General features: G+C 47.1%; 1 protein-coding gene across 9 annotated transcripts in view; it reads right to left on the bottom strand.

Moving 5' to 3' along the window:
* The window catches only part of BRD9 (bromodomain containing 9), a 351813-nt gene that overhangs the window by 163902 nt on the left and 167421 nt on the right, over positions 1–20490 (bottom strand). For all 9 annotated transcript variants that reach the window (XM_063922671.1, XM_063922669.1, XM_063922670.1 and 6 more), the window contains exons 8-11: positions 19196–19216; positions 17011–17143; positions 16842–16914; positions 1417–1512 (exon numbers count right to left, since the gene is read on the bottom strand). In XM_063922671.1, the coding sequence (XP_063778741.1) occupies positions 1417–1512; positions 16842–16914; positions 17011–17143; positions 19196–19216 (323 nt within the window). The remainder of the gene's footprint in view (positions 1–1416; positions 1513–16841; positions 16915–17010; positions 17144–19195; positions 19217–20490) is intronic.

Raw genomic sequence — 20490 nt, 5'->3', positions numbered from 1 at the left:
CCCCTTTCTATAAATCCTCCTGTACAAAGTGACTCTGGAGGATCTGTGTAGGAGCAGCGCTTCCCTGCGTGCAGTCAGTAGGCTAAAGCAGGAGGAAATGGCGTCTATTCACCACTGGTCCTGCTCTACGGGAGGCTCAGCACCCACAATGGCGCGCGGTCCCTTCAGATGTATTATAATGGCAGAAAACGGGGTTAAAACCCCTTCCTGTACTTGCGCCAGTGTGTTGTTCGCAGAGGGCACCGCAGCCTGAAGCTAAGTGCCGCCACTGTCACCTGGGACCCGGTGTCTGTACTCACCGCGTCTTCAGCATCTGTTAGGGGTGGCGGCATGTTGTCGACGTGCGCGCACACCCTGGGGGTATAAGAAACAGCACCTCTAGAGCTGTTTTGTAAGCGGAGATCCGGACCATTAACACTATAAGAGGTTGGTTCGGTGCCCCCTCTCCCAAATTCCACGATGCAGGCAGACTGGTGCCAACCAGTGCTGCCTGAAAATATTAAACTAAAACAAATTTCTGAAGAAAACGCTCTGGAGCGCCAGAGAATGCACCTGGTTCCTTAGGCACATTTTTCTAAACTGAGACTGCAGGAGGGGCATAGAGGGGAGGAGCCAGCACAGACTAAATATTTCTTAAAGTGCCAGGCTCCAATGGACCCGATCTATACCCCATGGTACTAATACTTCCCAGTATCCCCTAGGACGTTAGAGAAAGTAATGTAACTAAAAAGAAAAATCTATAGCAAATTTTATAAATTTCAGAAGCTTTACAATGTAGCTGCTGATCCATAACTTGGAGCGATAAAAGACTACAAGCACAAAACAGCTGGATGCACGTTAAACACCCTGATTAGTCTGAAGACAAAGGGTGGGGGATGTACGAAAGTGAAAATGTGGTTAAAACCCAGTTTTTTGGGGTTTTACCACATTTTCTTATGTCCTTACCTCCGTACGCCAGGTCTCCACCTCGCTTTTGCTGGCATTACCCCATAGGGCGTCTTCTGCAATGCGATATGGAAAGGGGTCTGTCACAGAACCCTCCCAGCATCCCCTGCTGATCTTAGTACATATGCAATTCGTATCAATGCGAAGTGGCAGGATGTACCGCGATTCATTGGTACATCACGCCCAAAGAGTGAAAGCCATAGCCAAAGCAGAAGTATTTTGGCTATAAGGTCAGTAATATAAGTAATATAAGTATCCCTTCCTCTATTAGACCTCTTGTTTTTGCACTTCAACCACCTCTTACACCTCTATAATCACCATTATAGGATCACAGAGCTACAACAATTTTTAGTTTTTGCGCCTTTATCTTAACAGAGACCCAAATACCTATATTAGCTAGATGTAACCCCAGAAAACAAGTATTCACATGAAATATACAGGTATTCTCTTTCAGTATTACTTGCTTCTTACCTTTATGCCTGCGATCATCTTTGAATCCCAATGTAGTAAAGCTTGGTAACAATTTACTTGATAGAGAACCTAAATCGACTGGATGAGTTTCTTCCTCTACAAAAATAAAATAAATACATTTAAAAAAATGTCCTCGCTACTTAGGTATGTTTCACAGCTTATAAATAAACCGTACATAAATAGATACTCTAAAGTATACACCAGTAATTAATTGGGGCAACTCTGCAATTCCAGTGGCGTGCGGTGAGGTCAGTGGCTGGTGAGGCACTATAGCCATAATGTCCGCCGAATCCTGACGATGGCCCCTACCGCCGCCGAGCCAATGCCCGCTACTTGCCCTGAGCCGCTGCTTGCTGCCACCGCCAATGGCTTACAAACTCATCCACCATCAACTGACCCAGCCCTCCGCCACTAATTTGCATCTCAGTCCAATGCCGCCAATTGCCTGCTACCTGCCTGCTCATCATACTTGTGATATATTGTACATTTGTATAGAAAAAATAAAAAAAAAATTAGTGTTTGGGAAGGGAGTGGGAGGAGGACATGAATGCAATTTTGTTGTCCAGGGCTTCCATTAACTTAATGGAAAAGGGTCTGAATGGGTTAAAAAATGTAAAAAAAAAATAAAAAAAAAATGTGTGAGGTCCCCCCTCCTAAGTATAACCAGCCTCGGGCTCTTTGAGCCGGTCCTGGTTGTTTAAATACCAGGAAAAAATTTGACAGGGGTTCCCCGTATTTAGACAACCAGCACCGGGCTCTTAGTCCGGTCCTGGTTCCAAAAATACGGGGGACAAAAGATGTAGGGGTCCCCCGTATTTTTAAAACCAGCACCGGGCTCCACTAGCCAGGGGCATAATGCCACAGCCGGGGGGACACATTTATGTAGATCCCTGCGGCCGTGGCATTAACCCCCCCAACTAGTCACCCCTGGCCGGGGTTCCCTGGAGGAGTGGGGACCCCTTAAATCAAGGGGTCCCCCCCCTCCAGACACCCAAGGGCCAGGGGTGAAGCCCGAGGCTGTCCCCAGCACCCCTGGGCGGTGGGTGCCGGGCTGATAGCCATGTGTGTAAAACAAAAGAGTATTGTTTTTTGTTGTGGAACTACAAGGCCCAACAAGCCTCCCCCGCTTGCTGGTACTTGGGGAACCTCAAGTACCAGCGTTCGAGGAAATAATGGGCCCGCTGGTACCTGTAGTTCTACAACAACAAAAATACCCAAATAAAAACAAAACACACACACCGTGAAGGTAAAAGTTTATTAAAAACACACTTACACACTCACACATACTTACCTACATCCCACGACGGTCACGTCCACTTGTCCAGCAGAATCCAATAGGGGTACCTGTAAAAATGAGAGAGAGATTACTAACCTACATCCCACGCCGATCACGTCCACCAGTAGAATCCATCAGGGCCGGTACCTGTAAAAATGAAACTTATGCTTACATACATCAATGCACAGGAGAGAGAGAGAGATAGAGAGAGAGAGATGCTGTACTCAACACAGGCGCCTCTCGCTGTCCCTGCACTCTGGACGCGGCTCCGGGGCAGACAGACACCTGGTGCTGAGGCTGGAGGAGGAGAGCTCCAGCCGCCGCTACTCAACTTTCACCACTTGCCTTACAGACGCCGGCTCCAGGAGCGCTGCCGCCGCTGTCTTCTACACAGGGTCCCAGGGATGATCGCCAGCAGGCAGCAGCAGGTGACGGAGTACGGGGGGGCTGAAGGGAGGAAAGCAGCTTACTGTCCCACCGCCTCGTATGGATGATTGGACCAGCGGATCCAGCACTGGATCCGCTGTCCAATCATTTCTGCCTTGCTGACAGTGATGTCAGCGAGGCACTTCTATAGGTGCCGCTTTGCCAATGTTTTTCAATGGGCTTTTACAGCCCAGTTCTTGGCCCCACCCCCCGCTCGATCCCAGTTTCCATTATCTACGGGAGGCACTGCTATCAGTGCCTCCCAAACCTATTTAAAGCCCTAAAATTATTAGAATAAAATAAAGAACATACTTATGACACAGAACATGTGTCATAAGTATCTTCTTTGTGTTATTTAAATAATTAATCACAGGGGAGGCACTGCCTCCCCTGACTGCACGTACCTGTGCAATTCGCAGATGATGGTGTAAACAAATCAGCAATGTACAGTATGGTGTTCAAAGACCGCAAATTCTAACCAAAAAGTGATCGGAATCAGTGAATCACGTCTAACATGCTGGATATCACTGATTAATTGGGACAGTAGTTTGTTAGGTTATGGTTACAATCAGACAATCTATGGACCGTTATGTAAACAGGCACCTTCAAAACTTGCAGATTTGATCTTTGAAAATTGTCTGTAAATCTCTGTAAAATATTGGTAATGTAAGGCCGCATACTGGAAAATCGTTAAATTGGAAGGGAGGAAGGCGTGGCCACGGCAGCACAGGAGTAGGAAGCAGATCCCGGGAGCTCCCTGGATTAAACATCCTCCTGTAATATCCTGGCCCCTTTGGTGTGCCTGAATACCCTGCTTTTCTTCCCTACGCTGCAGGGCACCGGCAGGCGATTTCCCCGCTCTCCCCGGGGTCTGTACGGCCGAGGAGACATACTTCCGGATTTGCGGCCTATACCTCCTCCGGATCCCCGGCCTCAATTTTGGAGATTCCCGGCCCCACTGCTCTGGACTGCTGCTTCCAGTCATAGAGGGAACACTCTCACTTAAAGGCTGACTGATATGTAACTGGTGAGTGACTTCTACCTCCTGGGATCAAATTACACTTTGACTTCAGTTGCTGTCTTATTTTACATACTAAATAACTGCATCGCTCCTGCTCTCACCTATATTCTGGGACGCTGCCAGTACTTTCTTTTACATTTGCCTACTACTTTGGAGACCAGCTGCGGATGTGTTTCTGCTTATTACAACCCTAAAATTCACTCATTGCTGAAGTCTCCTTCTACGCTTTTGACCTGAGATTATACCGGAGTGTCTGTTACTACCTATTGTCCGTCATGGTTCGGGACGGCCAGCGCACGGCTGCGGCGAAGCTGGAGAAATTTGCCAGACAACCTAACCCACTAAACCAACGGGCCTCGCAGGCCGCTTCGCAGGGGGCCTCTCCGTCCCACTCCTACTCCCCATCTGCAACAGCTGCTGAATCCCCTAACACACCCGCAGCTCCATCTCTTCAACAAGTGCTGGAGGCAATAGCTGGATCGGAACAGCGTCTTTCAGATAAGATGGAGAAAGTGCAGTGTGATCTCTCACTGCTTCGGCAGGACGTCCAGCGCATACGAGAGAGAGTGGGAGAGGCAGAAACCCGTGTCTCGAATCTGGAGGATATGTGCGGTCCTATGAAACAATCTATTTCCACGGTAACCCAGCAAGTAACATCCCTTCAATCCAAATTACTAGACATGGAGGGTCGGCTGCGTAGAAATAATGTGCGATTTGTGGGCCTGCCGGAGAAGGAGGAGGGCTCCCAGCCTGAGGTCTTCCTGGAGTCATGGCTTAAGGAACTGCACGGCGCTGAATCCTTCACGGCACAGTTTACGGTGGAGCGTGCACACCGGATACCATCTCGTCCTCTACCTCCTGGCGCCCCTCCGCGCACCTTCATCGCCAAATTTCTGCATTATAAGGACCGTGACTCGGTCCTCCGGTTGGGACGCACAAAAGGCCCCCTTACCAGAAACGGGGTTACCGTGTCTGCTTTTCCTGATTTTGCCGCGGAAGTCCAGAAGGATCGAGCCCAGTTTATGCATATCAAGAGGCGCCTCAGAGACCTGAACGTCTCCTACTCTATGCTATTCCCCTCCCGACTCCGGGTGGTAGCGGACGGGGAAACCAAATTCTTCAATTCCCCTAGAGAGGCGGCCCAATGGCTGGACAGATATGCTCCGGGAGCGCGCCAGATGGCCCCGGATTGAGGCCCTGCACTGTCTAATGATCGGTTGGGACCACCAGAGGCATCTACCCATTGTCCAGGGAGCCCCCCCTTGGCGTTGGTGGCTCAGGACTTTTCTTTTCTTTCTCTTGATCGCTTGACTTTGGTTAAGGGTTTTGTTTAGTATTTAGCCCTTGAGAGATAGAAACGATAGTTTGGGATTTAAGTATGCCGAAGTTAGGGGTGGTATACGGGGAGGGGGGGAGAGTTCAGCGAACAGCTTGTTGCTGTGCCTTACACAAGTATTTTTCTTTCTATAGTTTGTTATTTTTCTCATGCTTAAATTTGTTTTGGAGTACATTCATTTTGATGTGGGAAGTATGTCTGATGCATTGGATACTGTCGATTAAGAATCAGGGATTGAGTAGTATAGCACTGTTATTACCCTCACTAACAATTTCCAGGAATATTCGCTGGACTGTATCTTTAGGTTACTACATAGAATATTACCAGATCTATGGCTAATTTGAAATTTCTGACATGGAATGTTCGAGGTTTAAATAATAAGATAAAGCGTTCCTTAGTATTAACTACACTTCGGAAATATGGGCCGGATGTTGCATGTCTCTGCGAGACTCACTTGGAGGGGAATAGGTTACTGTCACTTAGAAGACCCTGGGTGGGCTGGGCCTATCACGCTTCTCACTCCTCTTCCTCCAGGGGTGTGTCAATCCTGATAAAGAAATCGGTCCAATTTGAGCTGGTATCGGTCAAGACTGACAAATACGGTCGATTTGTGTTCCTTGAATGTAGACTAAGTTCCCAACCCTACTACATACTGGCGGTTTATATCCCCCCCCCCCATTCTCGTACGATGTACTACAGCAGGCCGCTTCATTCATAGCCTCCTCTCCGGACACCCCGGTAATCTGCTTGGGTGACTTTAACAATGTCATGAATTTAGCTTTAGACAGATGGCGCTCTCCGCAGGCTGCTGGGGTCCGCTCTAGTCCTACTAAATTTGCTGATTTTCTGAATAATTTGCAGTGGGTGGATGTGTGGAGAGCTCGGCACCCTACGACTAGACAGTTTTCATGCTTCTCTGGCACGCATGGTTCGTTCTCCAGGATCGATCTGACCCTACTCTCCCCCGTTCTTCTCCCTAGGGTGGTTGACGTCCAATACGAGGCCCGGGGTATATCTGATCACTCCCCTATGGTGTTGACTCTCGCTATGGTGAGCCAGAGGGGTCAATCTTATTGGAAACTGCATCCTTCCTGGCTGCTGCAAATAGGTGACTGCTCTGACCAGGTGACTCAGTGGGAGGGATACTTTACTGACAATGTAGGCTCGGCCCCCGGAACAGTGGTTTGGGATTCATTTAAGGCATTCCTAAGGGGAACGTATATTAGACGTATTTCTGCCCTCAAAATGTCCTGCAGGGAGAGAGAGCGAGCCCTTGAGAGTGACGCCAGGGATTTGGAATCTAGATACTTGGTGGATGGCACCCCTGCGCTGAAGGTACGCTGGCTGGCGGCCCAGTCGGCATGGGTGACTCATCTGTCTGATAAAAACTCGCGCTCGCTTCTATTTCAGGCTACTAATATTTACATGCAGGGCGATAGGCCAGGTGGCCTGTTGGCTCGATTGGTGCACAGTGACCGCCCAAGTTCTACAATTGCTCAGATGACCGGTAGCGATGGCGCCCTTGTGAACACCACGCCGGAAATTGCGCAGCTATTCCGCTCCTACTATGCTGAGGTCTACAGTTCACAACTGGTAGACTCGACATCAGACCTCTCCGCTTATTTAAGTAATATTCCCCTACCCACACTCCCCCCGGAGGCCTCTGAGATGCTGGAGGCACCCTTAACTCTGGAAGAGGTAACGGCGGCTATTGGCTTGTCTCCCAGCGGCAAGGCACCGGGCTATGATGGCATCCCCTCAGAGGTATACAAGACCCACATAGATTTCTTCAGTCCTAGGCTTCACGCCCTGTATTCTGATATTTTTGTTAATGATCAACTTCCCCCCTCTATGGCGGAGGCGATTATTATAGTGATCCCGAAGCCCGGAAAAGACCCTAGATCCCCAGAATCCTATAGACCGATATCATTGATTCCCACTGACGCTAAGATCCTGGCAAAGATTTTAGCAGTTCGACTCAACACCGTAATTACTTCCATTATCCACTCCGACCAGACCGGCTTTATGCCAGGGATGTCCACTTCTATTAACCTACGTAGATTATATACCATCTTACAAATCCCATATGACTTCCCCTCTGACTCGGTAGTGGTCTCACTGGATGCCGCCAAGGCATTTGACAGTATCGAGTGGTCCTATCTATGGGAGGTCATGACAGCTATGGGTTTCGGGCCTAATTTTATAAAATGGATTAAATTGCTTTATCAGCACCCGACTGCCAGGATCTCAGTGAATGGCTATATCTCTCCCTCGTTCCGCCTGTTTCGCGGGACCAGGCAGGGATGTCCTCTGTCCCCAACCTTGTTTGCCCTGGCCATCGAACCCTTGGCCTGTCTAATAAGGTCCCACCCAGGCGTGGTGGGCATTCATACCGGCCCTCGTGAGGATAGGATTGCCCTTTACGCTGACGACATGCTGTTGTTTCTGCAGGATTACACCAGGTCTATGCCTACAGTGTTGCAATTGATTGAGGAGTTCGGTGTATATTCAGCCCTTCATATTAACTGGTCTAAGTCCTCTATTATGCCTGTGATTGGCCCCCCCCCTGCTGCTCCTAAAATCTCCCTACCGCTATGTTGGACGGCGAAATTTAAATATCTTGGGATTCAGGTAACCAATGACCCCTCTGACTTTACACCTTTGAACCTTGATCCGATCATGCAACAAATTACTCGAAAATCCAAGACTTGGTGTAAGCTTCCATTGACTGTATCTGGCAGGGTCAGCCTCGTAAAAATGATAATACTACCTAAGATTCTATATGTGGTTCTGCAATCCCCTGTATATATTCATCCATCCTTCTTTAGAAAATTGAATAGTGTCCTGTCTTCTTTAATATGGGCTAGCAAACGTCCTAGAATACAACTGAACACTCTCACCAGGCTGCGCAGCGACGGAGGTCTGGCCTTGCCAAACTTTCAGATGTACTACTATGCCGCTCAGCTGTCTCATATTAGTGCATGGGTACAGGATACTGGCGTCACTTCTCTACACTGGGTATTTGTCCAATGCTACTTCCCCGACTTATCCCCCCTGCAGGTGTTGCTGAGTGGGAGCTTGGCCCGGTTCCTCCCTCCTCTTATATACCAAGCCATGAAGGTGTGGCAGGCACTAAAAATTCTTTTGAAATTTGATGGATTGGACCCGGACACCCCCCTCTGGTATTCTAAATGGCTCCCTGAACTGTATGCGCTCGAGGGGAGGGAAGTTTGGGCCCCTAAATCAGTGATTTCCATAAATCACCTTTATACGGATAATGCGCTCAAATCCTTCCAATAACTAAAAGATGAGTTTAATTTGCCTAACTCCTATTTTTTTAGATACCTCCAGCTCAGACATGCCTTGCAGTCCCAATTCGCCAATTCCCCCCCTAAAATTATACCATTTCCCATTAAGACCTTTGTAAGTATGCTGGGTCGAGTTAAGATGATTTCCCATGCTTATGGTTATCTACTCGCCAAACTCCATATAGATCCTTTGACACGTCTCCGTGTCAAATGGGAGCAGGATCTGGGCCCCATAGATGAAGAGAACTGGGCCCTTGCTTTGGAAACTCCGTGCACGGTTACCAAATCCATCAGGTATCAACAGATACAATACTTCCTTTTGCATAGAATATATATGACCCCGGCCAGACTGGCCAAATTCGGGACGGGTCATGTGGGTGACTGCCCTAAGTGTGGGATGACTGCAGGTACTTTTTGGCACCTCATTTGGGATTGTCCGGTGCTGCGGGCTTTCTGGGCGGGGGTCGGATCGATTCTGGGGAACACAGGGGTGGACGAGGCCATGCTTACTCCGCAATTTTGCATCCTGGGAATGGGTAGCTCTGACTTTGTGTCTGGTCCAGAGGGCCTATATGCTCGCAACATATGTGCAATGGCGAAGGTGAGCATTGCGAGGCTATGGATGGCCCCTAAGGGCCCTACACTCCCCGCTCTTAAGGCACTAATAAACGACACTGTTTTTAAGGAACGATACATTTATATGAAACACAATGCCTCCGCTAAATTTGAAAGAATTTGGTCTCCATGGCTGGAATTCATATACTCCGTCCCAGACCCTACAACTTAATGGTGATAGGGTTACTAACAGGTCCTGGATTTGCCAAGTTATGATCTTCTAGGGCCATAGGCTTCCCTCTCACCCAATGGGTTGTGAATGAGAGAGTGGCTCTGTGCCCATCTGGACAGGGTAGGATTTAGAGTGCTAGTATCCCCCAATGCGTCCTCTTCCCCATAATGTTTTTTGTCTCTTTGTTTTTTTAATTTTTTTATTTCTGGGGTTCTCTGTGTTTGGTTTCTGATTGTTTTCTTTTCTTTTAAAGGGTTTTACTCGGACGGATTATCCGTAAGAGTTATATTTGAGGGGGGGGGGGGAACAAAACAAAGTATAATGTGATTTCATGAATACTAGAGTGTACGGATAATGCAAAATAATGGTATATATAACTGTACATTCCTATGCGCCTATGAGCAAATGACATAGTTTGAAAATAAGTCGAAAGTGAATGCTGTTCCCCGATGAGGACATGTCATTACGTGTTTAATGTGTTCTTGTTATGCAATGTCTGTATGCAAACTACTCTCCTTCGAAATAAAAATACTTTATTTAAAAAAAAAAAAATTGGAAGGGAGGAGAGGGGGAACAAACAAATAAAAACAAAACACAGAATCAGTGAACCATTTTTTTTGTTTAATGATGCATTAGTTTGCCAACCGTGTCAACTAAAGTAGGACATTATATAGCCAAATGAGTGCTGCAATAGTAAGCTTTAAAACACTTTTTTTCATATAATTTTGAAACTAAGAGGGTTATTCAGGTTTGTTGGCAAACTAAAAAAGGAGATTTATGGTAGACTTACCATTGTTAAATCTCTCTCTGCGAGGTACACTGGATTACACAGGGAATAACATCGGGGTGTAGAGTTGGACCTTGATCCGAGGCACCAACAGTCTAAAAGCTTTGACTGTTCCAAGGATGCACTGCACCGCCTCCCTCTATATAACCCCTCCTTCGTGCACAGGAGCTCAGTTTTGTTAACCAGTCCAATGCAGTAGCAGGTAAAGAGACGGTAGATGTTAGTCACATAGAACCACGTTCTCACGACAGGAGAAGGGACCAGCGGCTAATGCCATACAAACCCAAAGAAGCTAAGTGCGTCAGGGTGGGTGCCCTGTGGATTCCAGTGTACCTCACAGAAAGAGATTTAACAATGGTAAGTCTACCATAAATCTCCTTTTCTGCAGCGGGGTACACTGGTATTCCACAGGGAATAACATCGGGATGTCCTAAAGCAGTTCCTCATGGGAGGGGACGCACTGTAGCGGGCACAAGAACCCGGCGTCCAAAGGAGGCATCCTGGGAGGCGAAAGTATCAAAGGCATAGAACCTGATGAACATGTTCACAGAGGACCACGTAGCCACCTTGCACAATTGTTCTGCGGACGCACCACGGCGAGCTGCCCAAGAAGGTCCAACAGACCGAGCAGAATGGGCCTTGATAGCAGCAGGAACTGGGAGACCAGCCTGCACATAAGCGTGTATTATCACCAGTCTAATCCATCTGGCCAAAGTTTGCTTCTTTGCAGGCCAGCCACGTCTGTGAAAACCAAACAGTACGAACAGGGAGTCAGACCTCCGAATGGAGGCACTCCTCTCCACATATATACGGAGAGCCCATACCACATCCAAAGACCTTTCTTTGGAAGACAAATCAGGAGAGATAAAAGGCCGGAACCACAATCTCTTGGTTAAGATGGAAAGATGACGCCACCTTAGGCAGATAACCAGGGCGAGTACGGAGAACAACCCGGTCACGATGAAATATCAGGAAGGGCGGACGACAGGACAAAGCGCCTAAGTCCGACACTCTAGCAGAGGCAATAGCCAACAGCAACAGGATCTTAATAGTAAGCCATTTCAGGTCCACAGAATCAAGAGGCTCAAAGAGAGACACTTGCAGGGCATTAAGGATAACAGACAGATACCAATGAGCCACAGGGAGGTTGTATCCACAAAACACCCTGGGTGAAAGCATGAACGTCAGGAATAGATGCAATTTTCCTCTGAAACCACACCGACAAGGCAGAAATATGAACCCCTTGAGGGAGGCCAGACGAAGGACTAAGTCCAGGCCTTGTTGCAGAAAGGTCAGAAGCCATGAGGTTCTGAACTCATATACATCAGCACACCAGGTGAAGTAAGAGTTCCAGACCCTGTAGTAAATCCAAACCGAAGCCAGTTTACGGGCCTTCAGCATAGTTTGGATGACCGCCTCAGAGAAACCTTTGGCCCTCAGGAGTGACGCTTCAATAGCCACGCCATCAAAGTCAGTCTGGCCAGGTATAGGTAGACACAAGGGCCCTGAACAAGGAGGTCTGGGCGTTGAGGAAGTAGTAGAGGACGTTCCATTGATAGACGCTGCAGGTCTGAGGAAATACGCTTCCCAGTTGAGGACACCCAGAATGAACACTGCCGATATTGCTGGCAGATGGCGTTCCGCCCATTGAAGAATTCTGGACACTTCCATCATTGCTTTTCGGCTTCGAGTGCCGCCTTGATGATTTATGTACGCCACCGCGGTGGTGTTGTCCGTCTGTACTTTAACAGGCCTGTTCCTTAACAGAGGCAGTGCTAGTGTCAATGCGTTGAACACTGCCCGCAGTTCCAGAATGTTGAAGAGGAGGAGAGACTCCTCCTTGGTCCAGCGACCCTGGAGCGAGTGTTGCTCGAACACCGCTCCCCAGCCATTCAGACTGGCGTCCGTTGTCAGGAGGACCCAGTTGGGAATCCAGAAGGGACGGCCCCTGCTTAACTGTTGATTCTGAAGCCACCAGGACAGGGACAAGCGGACCTCCGGGGTCAGGACTATCATTTGAGACCTGGTCCGCTAAAGCAGACCGTCCCACTTGGATACAATTAACCGTTGGAGAGGGCGGGAATGGAATTGAGCATATTCCACCTTGACGAAAGTCGACACCATCAGGCCTAGTACTTGCATCGCCGAAATGAACGGACACTCTTGAGCGAGAGAGGAAGTATCTGATCCTGCCCTGAAGCCTCAGGACCTTCTCTGGAGACAGAAACAACCTCTGGCTGTGCGTATCCAGTCGAGCCCCCAGGTGCACCATGCGATGTGCAGGGACCAGGGAGGACTTTTTCCAATTGATCAGCCACCCATGGGCTGTGAGGAATTGCACCGTCAGCTGGAGGTTGACTCGGGAGGACATCTTGGGAGTGTGCCAGGATCAGCAGGCCGTCCAGATACGACAGGATCCTGATTCCTTGTTGACGCAGAAGAGCTGTCATCACGGCCATGACCTTGGTGAAAATCAGAGGGGCCATGATCAGTCCAAACGGTATTGATAATACTAAATTGATAATGGAGGTTGCCAACAGCAAACCACAGATATTGCTGATGTGGAATGGCAATAGGTATATGCAGGTAAGCATCCTGTATATCCAAGGACACCATGTAGTCCCCAGGTTCCATGGCCAGTACAATGGAGCGCAGTGTTTCCATACTGAACTTGGAAACTCTCACAAACTTGTTCAGTGACTTGAGGTTGAGAATTGGCCGGAAAGACCCATTGGGTTTCAGTACTAGAAACAGGGTCGAGTAGTAGCCCCTCCCTTTTTGAGAGATAGGCACCGGCACCACCACTCCTGTCTCCAGGAGGGATTGGACAACCAAGCGTAGAGCTTGCGCCTTCAACGGGTCTGATGGGATGACCGTTGTGCAGAACTGGCGAGGGAGGCATCTCTTGAAAGAGACCGCGTACCCATGAGAGACAACATCCTGCACCCACATGTCTGAAGTGGTCCATAACCAGACCTGGGTGAACTGCAGGAGTCGGCCTCCCACCCTAGGTGGGAGGCCCGTCCCGTCATGCTGCAGGCTTGTCCTGTCTGGAAGCAGGCTGACAGGCAGCCCAGAATTTCTTTAGATTTGGGCTTACCGGTCTTGGAAGTACGAGGCTTGCTCGAGTACACCTGACCCTTTGATTTACCTGAAGTGCGAAAGGAACGAAAAGTAGTACTTTTAGCTTTAGGAGCAGGAGTAGTAGTATTAGGAAGGCACGCAGTCTTAGCAGAGGCTAAGTCAGTCACAATCTTATTAAGATCTTCACCAAATAGGATGTCTCCCTTAAAAGGGAGTACCTCCAGAGTCCTCTTGGAATCTAGGCCCACCTTCCAGGACCGCAACCACAGAATCCGGCGAGCCAAAATAGACGTAGTGGATGCTTTGGACACCAGAATACCTGCCTCAGAGGACGCATCTTCAATATAATGGGAGGCGGTGGTAATATGAGACAGGCACTGTTTGGCAATGTCAGAAATATCCTGAGGTAGCTCTTCCTCTAAAACCTGAACCACCGCATCAATAGCTTTTGCAGCCCAGGAGGCCACAATAGTGGGACTGTGAATTGCCCAGTTAAGGAATAAATACACTTCAGGCAACCCTCCACACGCTTATCGGTCGGTTCCTTCAGGGAGGCGACAGTGGTGACAGGCAGAGAAAAGAACACCACAATACGGGCGACATGAGAGTCGACTGGCGGTGGAGTTTCCAACCTGTTACTCAACTCCGCAGGGATAAGAAAACGAGCCAACATCTTCTTGGATAGGGCAAACTTCTTTGCTGGGGAGACCCAAGCCACTTGACGTATGTCAATTAAAAGGTCAGAATGAGGAAAAACTACTTTAGCCACTTTCTGACGCTTGAATTTATCAGGCTTTTTTGATGCAATAGTGGGAACAGCTTCATCATCAATCTGGAGAACCATTTTGATAGCTTCCACTAAGTCAGGAACATCAACCTGAGTGACATGCTCCCCATCATAGACTGCAGAGTCAGAATCAGTCGGATCAGTATAGGCCCCAACCTCATCAGAAGTATCTGAAACATGAGTGGATTGAGAGGAGGAAACCACACGCTTAGAGGGCCCCTTAGCCCCAGAGGGCTGAGGTGTAGACTTTTGTTTAACCAAAGATTTATTTAAAACCTGTATCTGGTTAGATAGTGTGCCCGCCCAAGGCGGATTTGCTACAGGGACAATTTGTGGCTGAAATGGCACAGGAAGTCCCACAGGGGGCGTAAGACGTGTACCAAAGAATGCAGCATACAAGAGAAGGTAGCCCAGGGTGGCTCTTGATTGGCCACGGGGGCCACAGGTGGAGTGGGAGTGGTAAGGGACCAAGCACCCACATCCCCAGCAGCAGGTTTCCCCCCTGGTAAATCCGTGGGATCAGCACTGAAGCAGGAGCATCCGTGGAATTCCCACCTAGTGTGGCAGACATTATGAGGAATGTAGCAGAGGGGCACACAGAACAATATAGCCAAACAATATAACCCTGACGCACTCATCCTCACGGGGCTCAGAATATAGTGATAGCAGAGGTGTGATACACTAAAGGAAAAAACACAGCAGCTATATGGCACACTCAGTCACAAACACAATGCAGGAATAATGAACACAACAATAATACTGCACAGGACAGGCACTTCACATATAACAGAAGTTATGTATATGCAGACAGATATAACAATGCACAACAGTACTGGATGTACATCACAGAATAATCAAACCACCTATTCTGTCAGTAACACACTTAATTTCTAAACTAATAACACAGTCAAAATGACAGGTAGAATACTCAAGTGCCCTGTATAAGCACTGCGCTGGAACAGGCGGCTATACAGAGGAGACAGCACCCAGCAATCCCATAGAGAGCAGCCCTTCAGTGAAAAATGGCTCCAGGTCTCAGCAGGGAGTGAGGGGAAAGTGAAAGCAGCTCCAGGGCGGGAGCATCTGCAGGAGATGGCGCGAGGGGCTACAGGCAGCGCTCTATCCCCACCATGCTGGACTTCACCACCGGTACTATATGGAGCCTGTGAAATACATGCCTGTGCTCCGTGACTGCCCTGGAGGATATAGTGGGGTCCCTGAGCAGTAGAGTGTCCACGCCAGCTGCGCGATCCGTCTCCCATGGACCACGCGTGAATCGTGATTTCACCCGGCGGGTGCCACCTGGGGGACCCCCTTACCTCCTCTCCAAGTTCTGCAGCCACGCGATCCTGGAGGTGAGCTGCGGCAGTGTGCCAAAGTACCGGTGCGGCTCCACTGTAAGTACCCGGGAACCAGGCCGCAGGAGTATACAGCGCCGCATAGGGGAGGTGATGGAGCCGCAGCACAGCATGTCCCCTGAACATAACAGTGCTGCGGCTCAGTCTTCTAATAAAAGCTTTCTTCAATTTCTTCTATTTTTTCTTTAGGGCTGCCTATAAATCATGTTGCAGTGCAGGTAGGGCAGATGTAATGTGCAGAGAGATGTAGATTTCAGTGGGTTATATTGTTTCTGTGCAGGGTAAATACTGGCTGCTTAATTTCTACACTGCAATTTAGATTTCAGTTTGGACACACCCCACCCAAATCTAACTCTCTCTGCACATGTTACATCTGCCCCACCTGCAGTGCAACATGGCTTTGCTCAATTGCTAACTTTTATGGTTTGCTAAAAACCTGAATAAGGCCCTAAGTACCTGCAAATGGTGAATAATAGGCTATAGAACAGATAGGCAGGTATTAGATTATTATTGCGCTTTGTTTATATGGTGTCACAAGGGGTCTACAGCACCTTACAAACTACATGAACAGAAAAAGTATTAACAGAACAAGAACTGTGACTTACAGTAAACAATATTGCAGGAAATGTACATATAAACATTGTTGCAGTAGCGGTCATAATAGGGCCATGTTTGTAAAAGCTTACAAGGAAGAGAATGAAGCAGTGGGGTTAGGATGATAGCTGGAAGGGTTTGATAAAATAGTGGGCCTTGGGGGGTAGATTAACAGATAAACATTCAAAAGGTCGACATGGTAAAAAGGTCGGCATGAAAATGCTCGACACAAGATTTTTATTTTAAGGTGTTATTTTGTATGTTTAAACATATATAACCCAAATCAATCACAAGGTTACTAAAGGTAATAGCTTGTGACTGGTATGGTAAATTAAGTTGTAAAAACACAAAAACAAGTGTCGACCATTGTCACGTCTGCCTTCTAAACCTTATTGCCTTTTGACCCTGACCACCTTTAGTACTTGTCGACCATATTGCGTTGACTTATTGACTGTACACCTTTTGACTGACTACCATCCATCAATCCTAGAGAGATGGAGAGACAGATAGGGAGAGAGTTCCAGTGGTAGGGAACAGCATGGGCAAAATCCTGGAGGCGGGATTGGAAGGAATCAATCAGTTAGGAAGAGATGACATGTGATTGAAAATCTAAAAAGATGCATTACTCCCAAAACATTCAAAATAAAATATCACTACTTACCCTCAGCATCTGGATCAGAGTTGACCACAGTATAAATTAGCGTTCCATCTACATTCTTTTTAAGGTAACCAATCTGAAAATATTAAACACCAATTAAGACTACATTATTTTACACCTAATAATATCATAACCACATCATTAAATTCCATCTATTTATTACAGAAGATACCTTGCAATTCGGTAAATATCTGTTGACCTTATCCCTTGCTTCATCCGCAGCATGCTCTACCAGAGCTAATACGTGTTCCTCTGCAGTGCTGTCTGTTAAGCTGCATGCATTGCCTTCTGGCTCAAAAATACAACTTGGAGAAAAAAATAAATAAAATAAGCATATATGCTAAACAGTGATAAGAGCAAGGTGATAATGCACCAGCCAGTCAGTACAGATTTGAAAAAGGACAGTTAGGTGCTGACTGGCTGGTGCGTTATCAGATTGCACTTATCACTGCCTTATCACTTCTTTATCCCTTCTCCAGGCTTAATACATCTACCCCAATGTTTTTTATCGAAATGGCTCTCAATATCAAATAATTTTTTTTGTATCGTATACGTAGCAACAATGTAATTTTAAAATACTTTAAAAGATTAGTTTGAAACTCAGGCAAAAATGGTTTAAAAAATACACTAAAAAATAAATAAAAAGCAACACACATAACAAGTTGCTTCATTTATCTATAATTTAAGATATAAAGGAGGCTAATCGTAAAAGAATATTCTCAGAAGCACAACAAAGTGTTTTGTTAATGAAAGGGGTGGTTCTAAAGGGGTAGGAAGTTGGACTTTTAGGCCCATATTTATCAAGCATTGGAGATCGATAAATTGCACAGTAATAAAATACAAACCAACTGCCATGTTGCAGGATGTGTTTGAAAACACTGTGCACTTTATTACTCTACAAGGTTTGATAAATATGGGCCTTAATATCTAGTTAAGCTTGCAACACTGCATGATAAACGTGCAAACTAAATGACTGGTGTGAATGATTATTTTCCAGTGAAAGGTACTGAAAAAAAGGTGGTTCACCCAGGAAACTACTGAAATCCTGTCTGTATTGTTTGGTTTAGTTGCCAGGCCTGTCTTTCCGCCAACTTCAGGCTGAATGGAGAACTCCTCTATATACTGTGCAGTGTGGGCCACCAACTATTGGGGCAGATGGCTCCTCTTCTATCACTATCAGCTGGTCTGCAGCGTATGGCCAACTTTCACATTTGTAATGTACGCCTCTCCATATTTTCCACCTGCTCACGAACTTGATGCATTTCTAGTTTGTGAAGGAATCTCAAGACAGCTGAGAGAAGGAGCACTCAATTGCCAACCAGTGGTCAAGGTAGAAAAATATGAAATATTTAATTTATAGATTTATTCCTTTTTAAAATATTTATGTGTTTCATTTCCATAGTGACTCATATACAGATGTGTCCTCCTACATCCTTGCTGCAGTCACATTAAATAGCCCTTCTAGTCTCAAACCTCTGTAACATAGCAGAGCTGCCCAGGAACTACCGGATCACTCACGCCAGGCATCTCGCGCTGCATGTGGTATTGAGGCAAGATGTAGGAGGACACATCTGTACCTCATCCTCCCTACCTACATGGACAGGGGTGGATTTTGGGTGCAACAACTGCATTCTAGCGGGTATGTGAGGTCTGGAGAAATCCAAATAATTAATTGGCAAAGCAGCTGTAGAAAAAGAAAAGCATGATGGCACTACAAACTGGGGTTTCTGTAATTGTTATATCAGCAATTATTCTTAATTAAATTGCTGCCTCAATATTCAAATACTTGGCACTTATTAAATCTGTATGAAGCCTTTTGGCAGTTTGTAGAAGCAGTGCAGCTGCATTTAAGTAATTCACTATTCAGTGCTTTGGACAATACACAAGTGCAAACACTAGGGTACTTTGTAGTTAGCAGTCAATTAACCTAGCAGTAGGTTTTTGGAATATGCCTCTGGGGGAAGCCCGCAAGCACGGAGAGACCATACAAACTGCTCTCAGATGGGAACCTTGTCAGGAATCAAACTCATGACAATAGAATGGTGATACAGCAATGCTAACCACTTTGTTGTCCCATAATACTACAGATACTCCGGTATACAGTACTGACCAACATTGACATTTTATTATACTGTCCCTCTGAATGTATCTAACTGTTTGATATTCTTAATCCAACACAGCCAACAAAAATAGACAAGACAGGACTTTGGGCAAGAACATATTCCAAAAAAAAAAAAGAAAAAGGAAAAAGTGAACTGTAAACAAATGAAAGAGCGGAAAATCCCTCGATCTACCAAGAGTGCAAACAGATTTTGCAAATGAAAAAGCAAGAGTAAAAATAAAAAATAATCACATACCTTTGATCATCCTCAATGACCCTGAAACAATGTATAAAAACAGGATTTTAAAATTACATACCGGTAACTCCTTTTCTCGTAGTCTATAAGGGATATTGGGGAGACTTTGTACGATGGCTATAGACGGGGTTCAAACAAGCAGATGCACTTTATATATCTTGCGTGCTGGCTCCTCCCCTCTTTGCCCCCTCCCACAGGCAGTTATAGGTAAAACAGTGCCCGAAGGAGAAAGGACATATATGAGAGAAGGAACATAACGAAGACTGGTGAGATTTAATACCAGCACACCACAAACATGTAACAACCAGCAACAGCTGGAAACAACAACCGCAACAGCTGAACAGGTAACCACATAAAGAGAACCCGCAGAAAAGTCAACGCACTGAGGCGGGCGCCCAAAATCCCTTATGGACTACGAGAAAAGGATTTACCGGTAGGTAATTAAAATCCTATTTTCTCCAGCATCCATAAGGGATATTGGGGAGACTTAGGCCCTCATTCCGAGTTGATCGCACCAAGCAACTTTTTGCTGCTGGTGCGATCAACTAATCTCCACCTAAGAGGGAGTGTATTTTAGCATAGCAGGGCTGCGATCGCTTGTGCAGCCATGCTATGCCAAAAAATAGTCACACAAAACAAGACCAGCCCTGGACATACTTACCCTGTGCGACAGGTCCAGCAATGATGGTCACGGCTTTGACGTCAGACATCCACCCTCCGTTCGCCTGGACACGCCTGCGTTTTTCTTACCACTCCCCGAAAACGGCTTCAAACGGTCAGTTGACGCCCCGGAACGCCTCCCTGCTGTCGATGTTCTTGCGGTCGCCGCTGCGACCGCTTTCTTCGCTGTCAGCGTCGTTGCCTGGTTACAGATGTCGCCGCGCATGAGCATTCCAGACCCGATCGCACCGCTGCGAAGAAGTGCAGCATGCGATCGGGTCGGAATGAGGGCCTTAGTACGATGGGGATGTCCCAAAGCATCCAGAACGGGCGGGAATGTGCAGAGACGTCTGAAGCACCGCCTGCCCAAACTGGGTATCCTCTTTGGCCAGGGTATCAAACTTGTAGAACTTCACAAAAGTGTTCTTCCCCGACCAGGTAGCAGCTCAGCACAGTAGCAAGGCCGAGACTCCACGGGCAGCCGCCCAGGAAGGGCCCACTGATCTTGTAGAGTGGGCCTTCAGAGACTTAGGAACAGGTAAGGCTGCCGACGCATAGACCTGTTGGATAGTAAACCTAAGCCAACAAGCAATGGACTGCTTCGAAGCAGGACAACCCTTTTTCTGTGCATCATA

Source organism: Pseudophryne corroboree, chromosome 5 (assembly GCF_028390025.1).
Source record: "Pseudophryne corroboree isolate aPseCor3 chromosome 5, aPseCor3.hap2, whole genome shotgun sequence".
Lineage (NCBI taxonomy): Eukaryota > Metazoa > Chordata > Amphibia > Anura > Myobatrachidae > Pseudophryne > Pseudophryne corroboree.
This window is presented reverse-complemented; position numbering and strand designations above follow the sequence as displayed.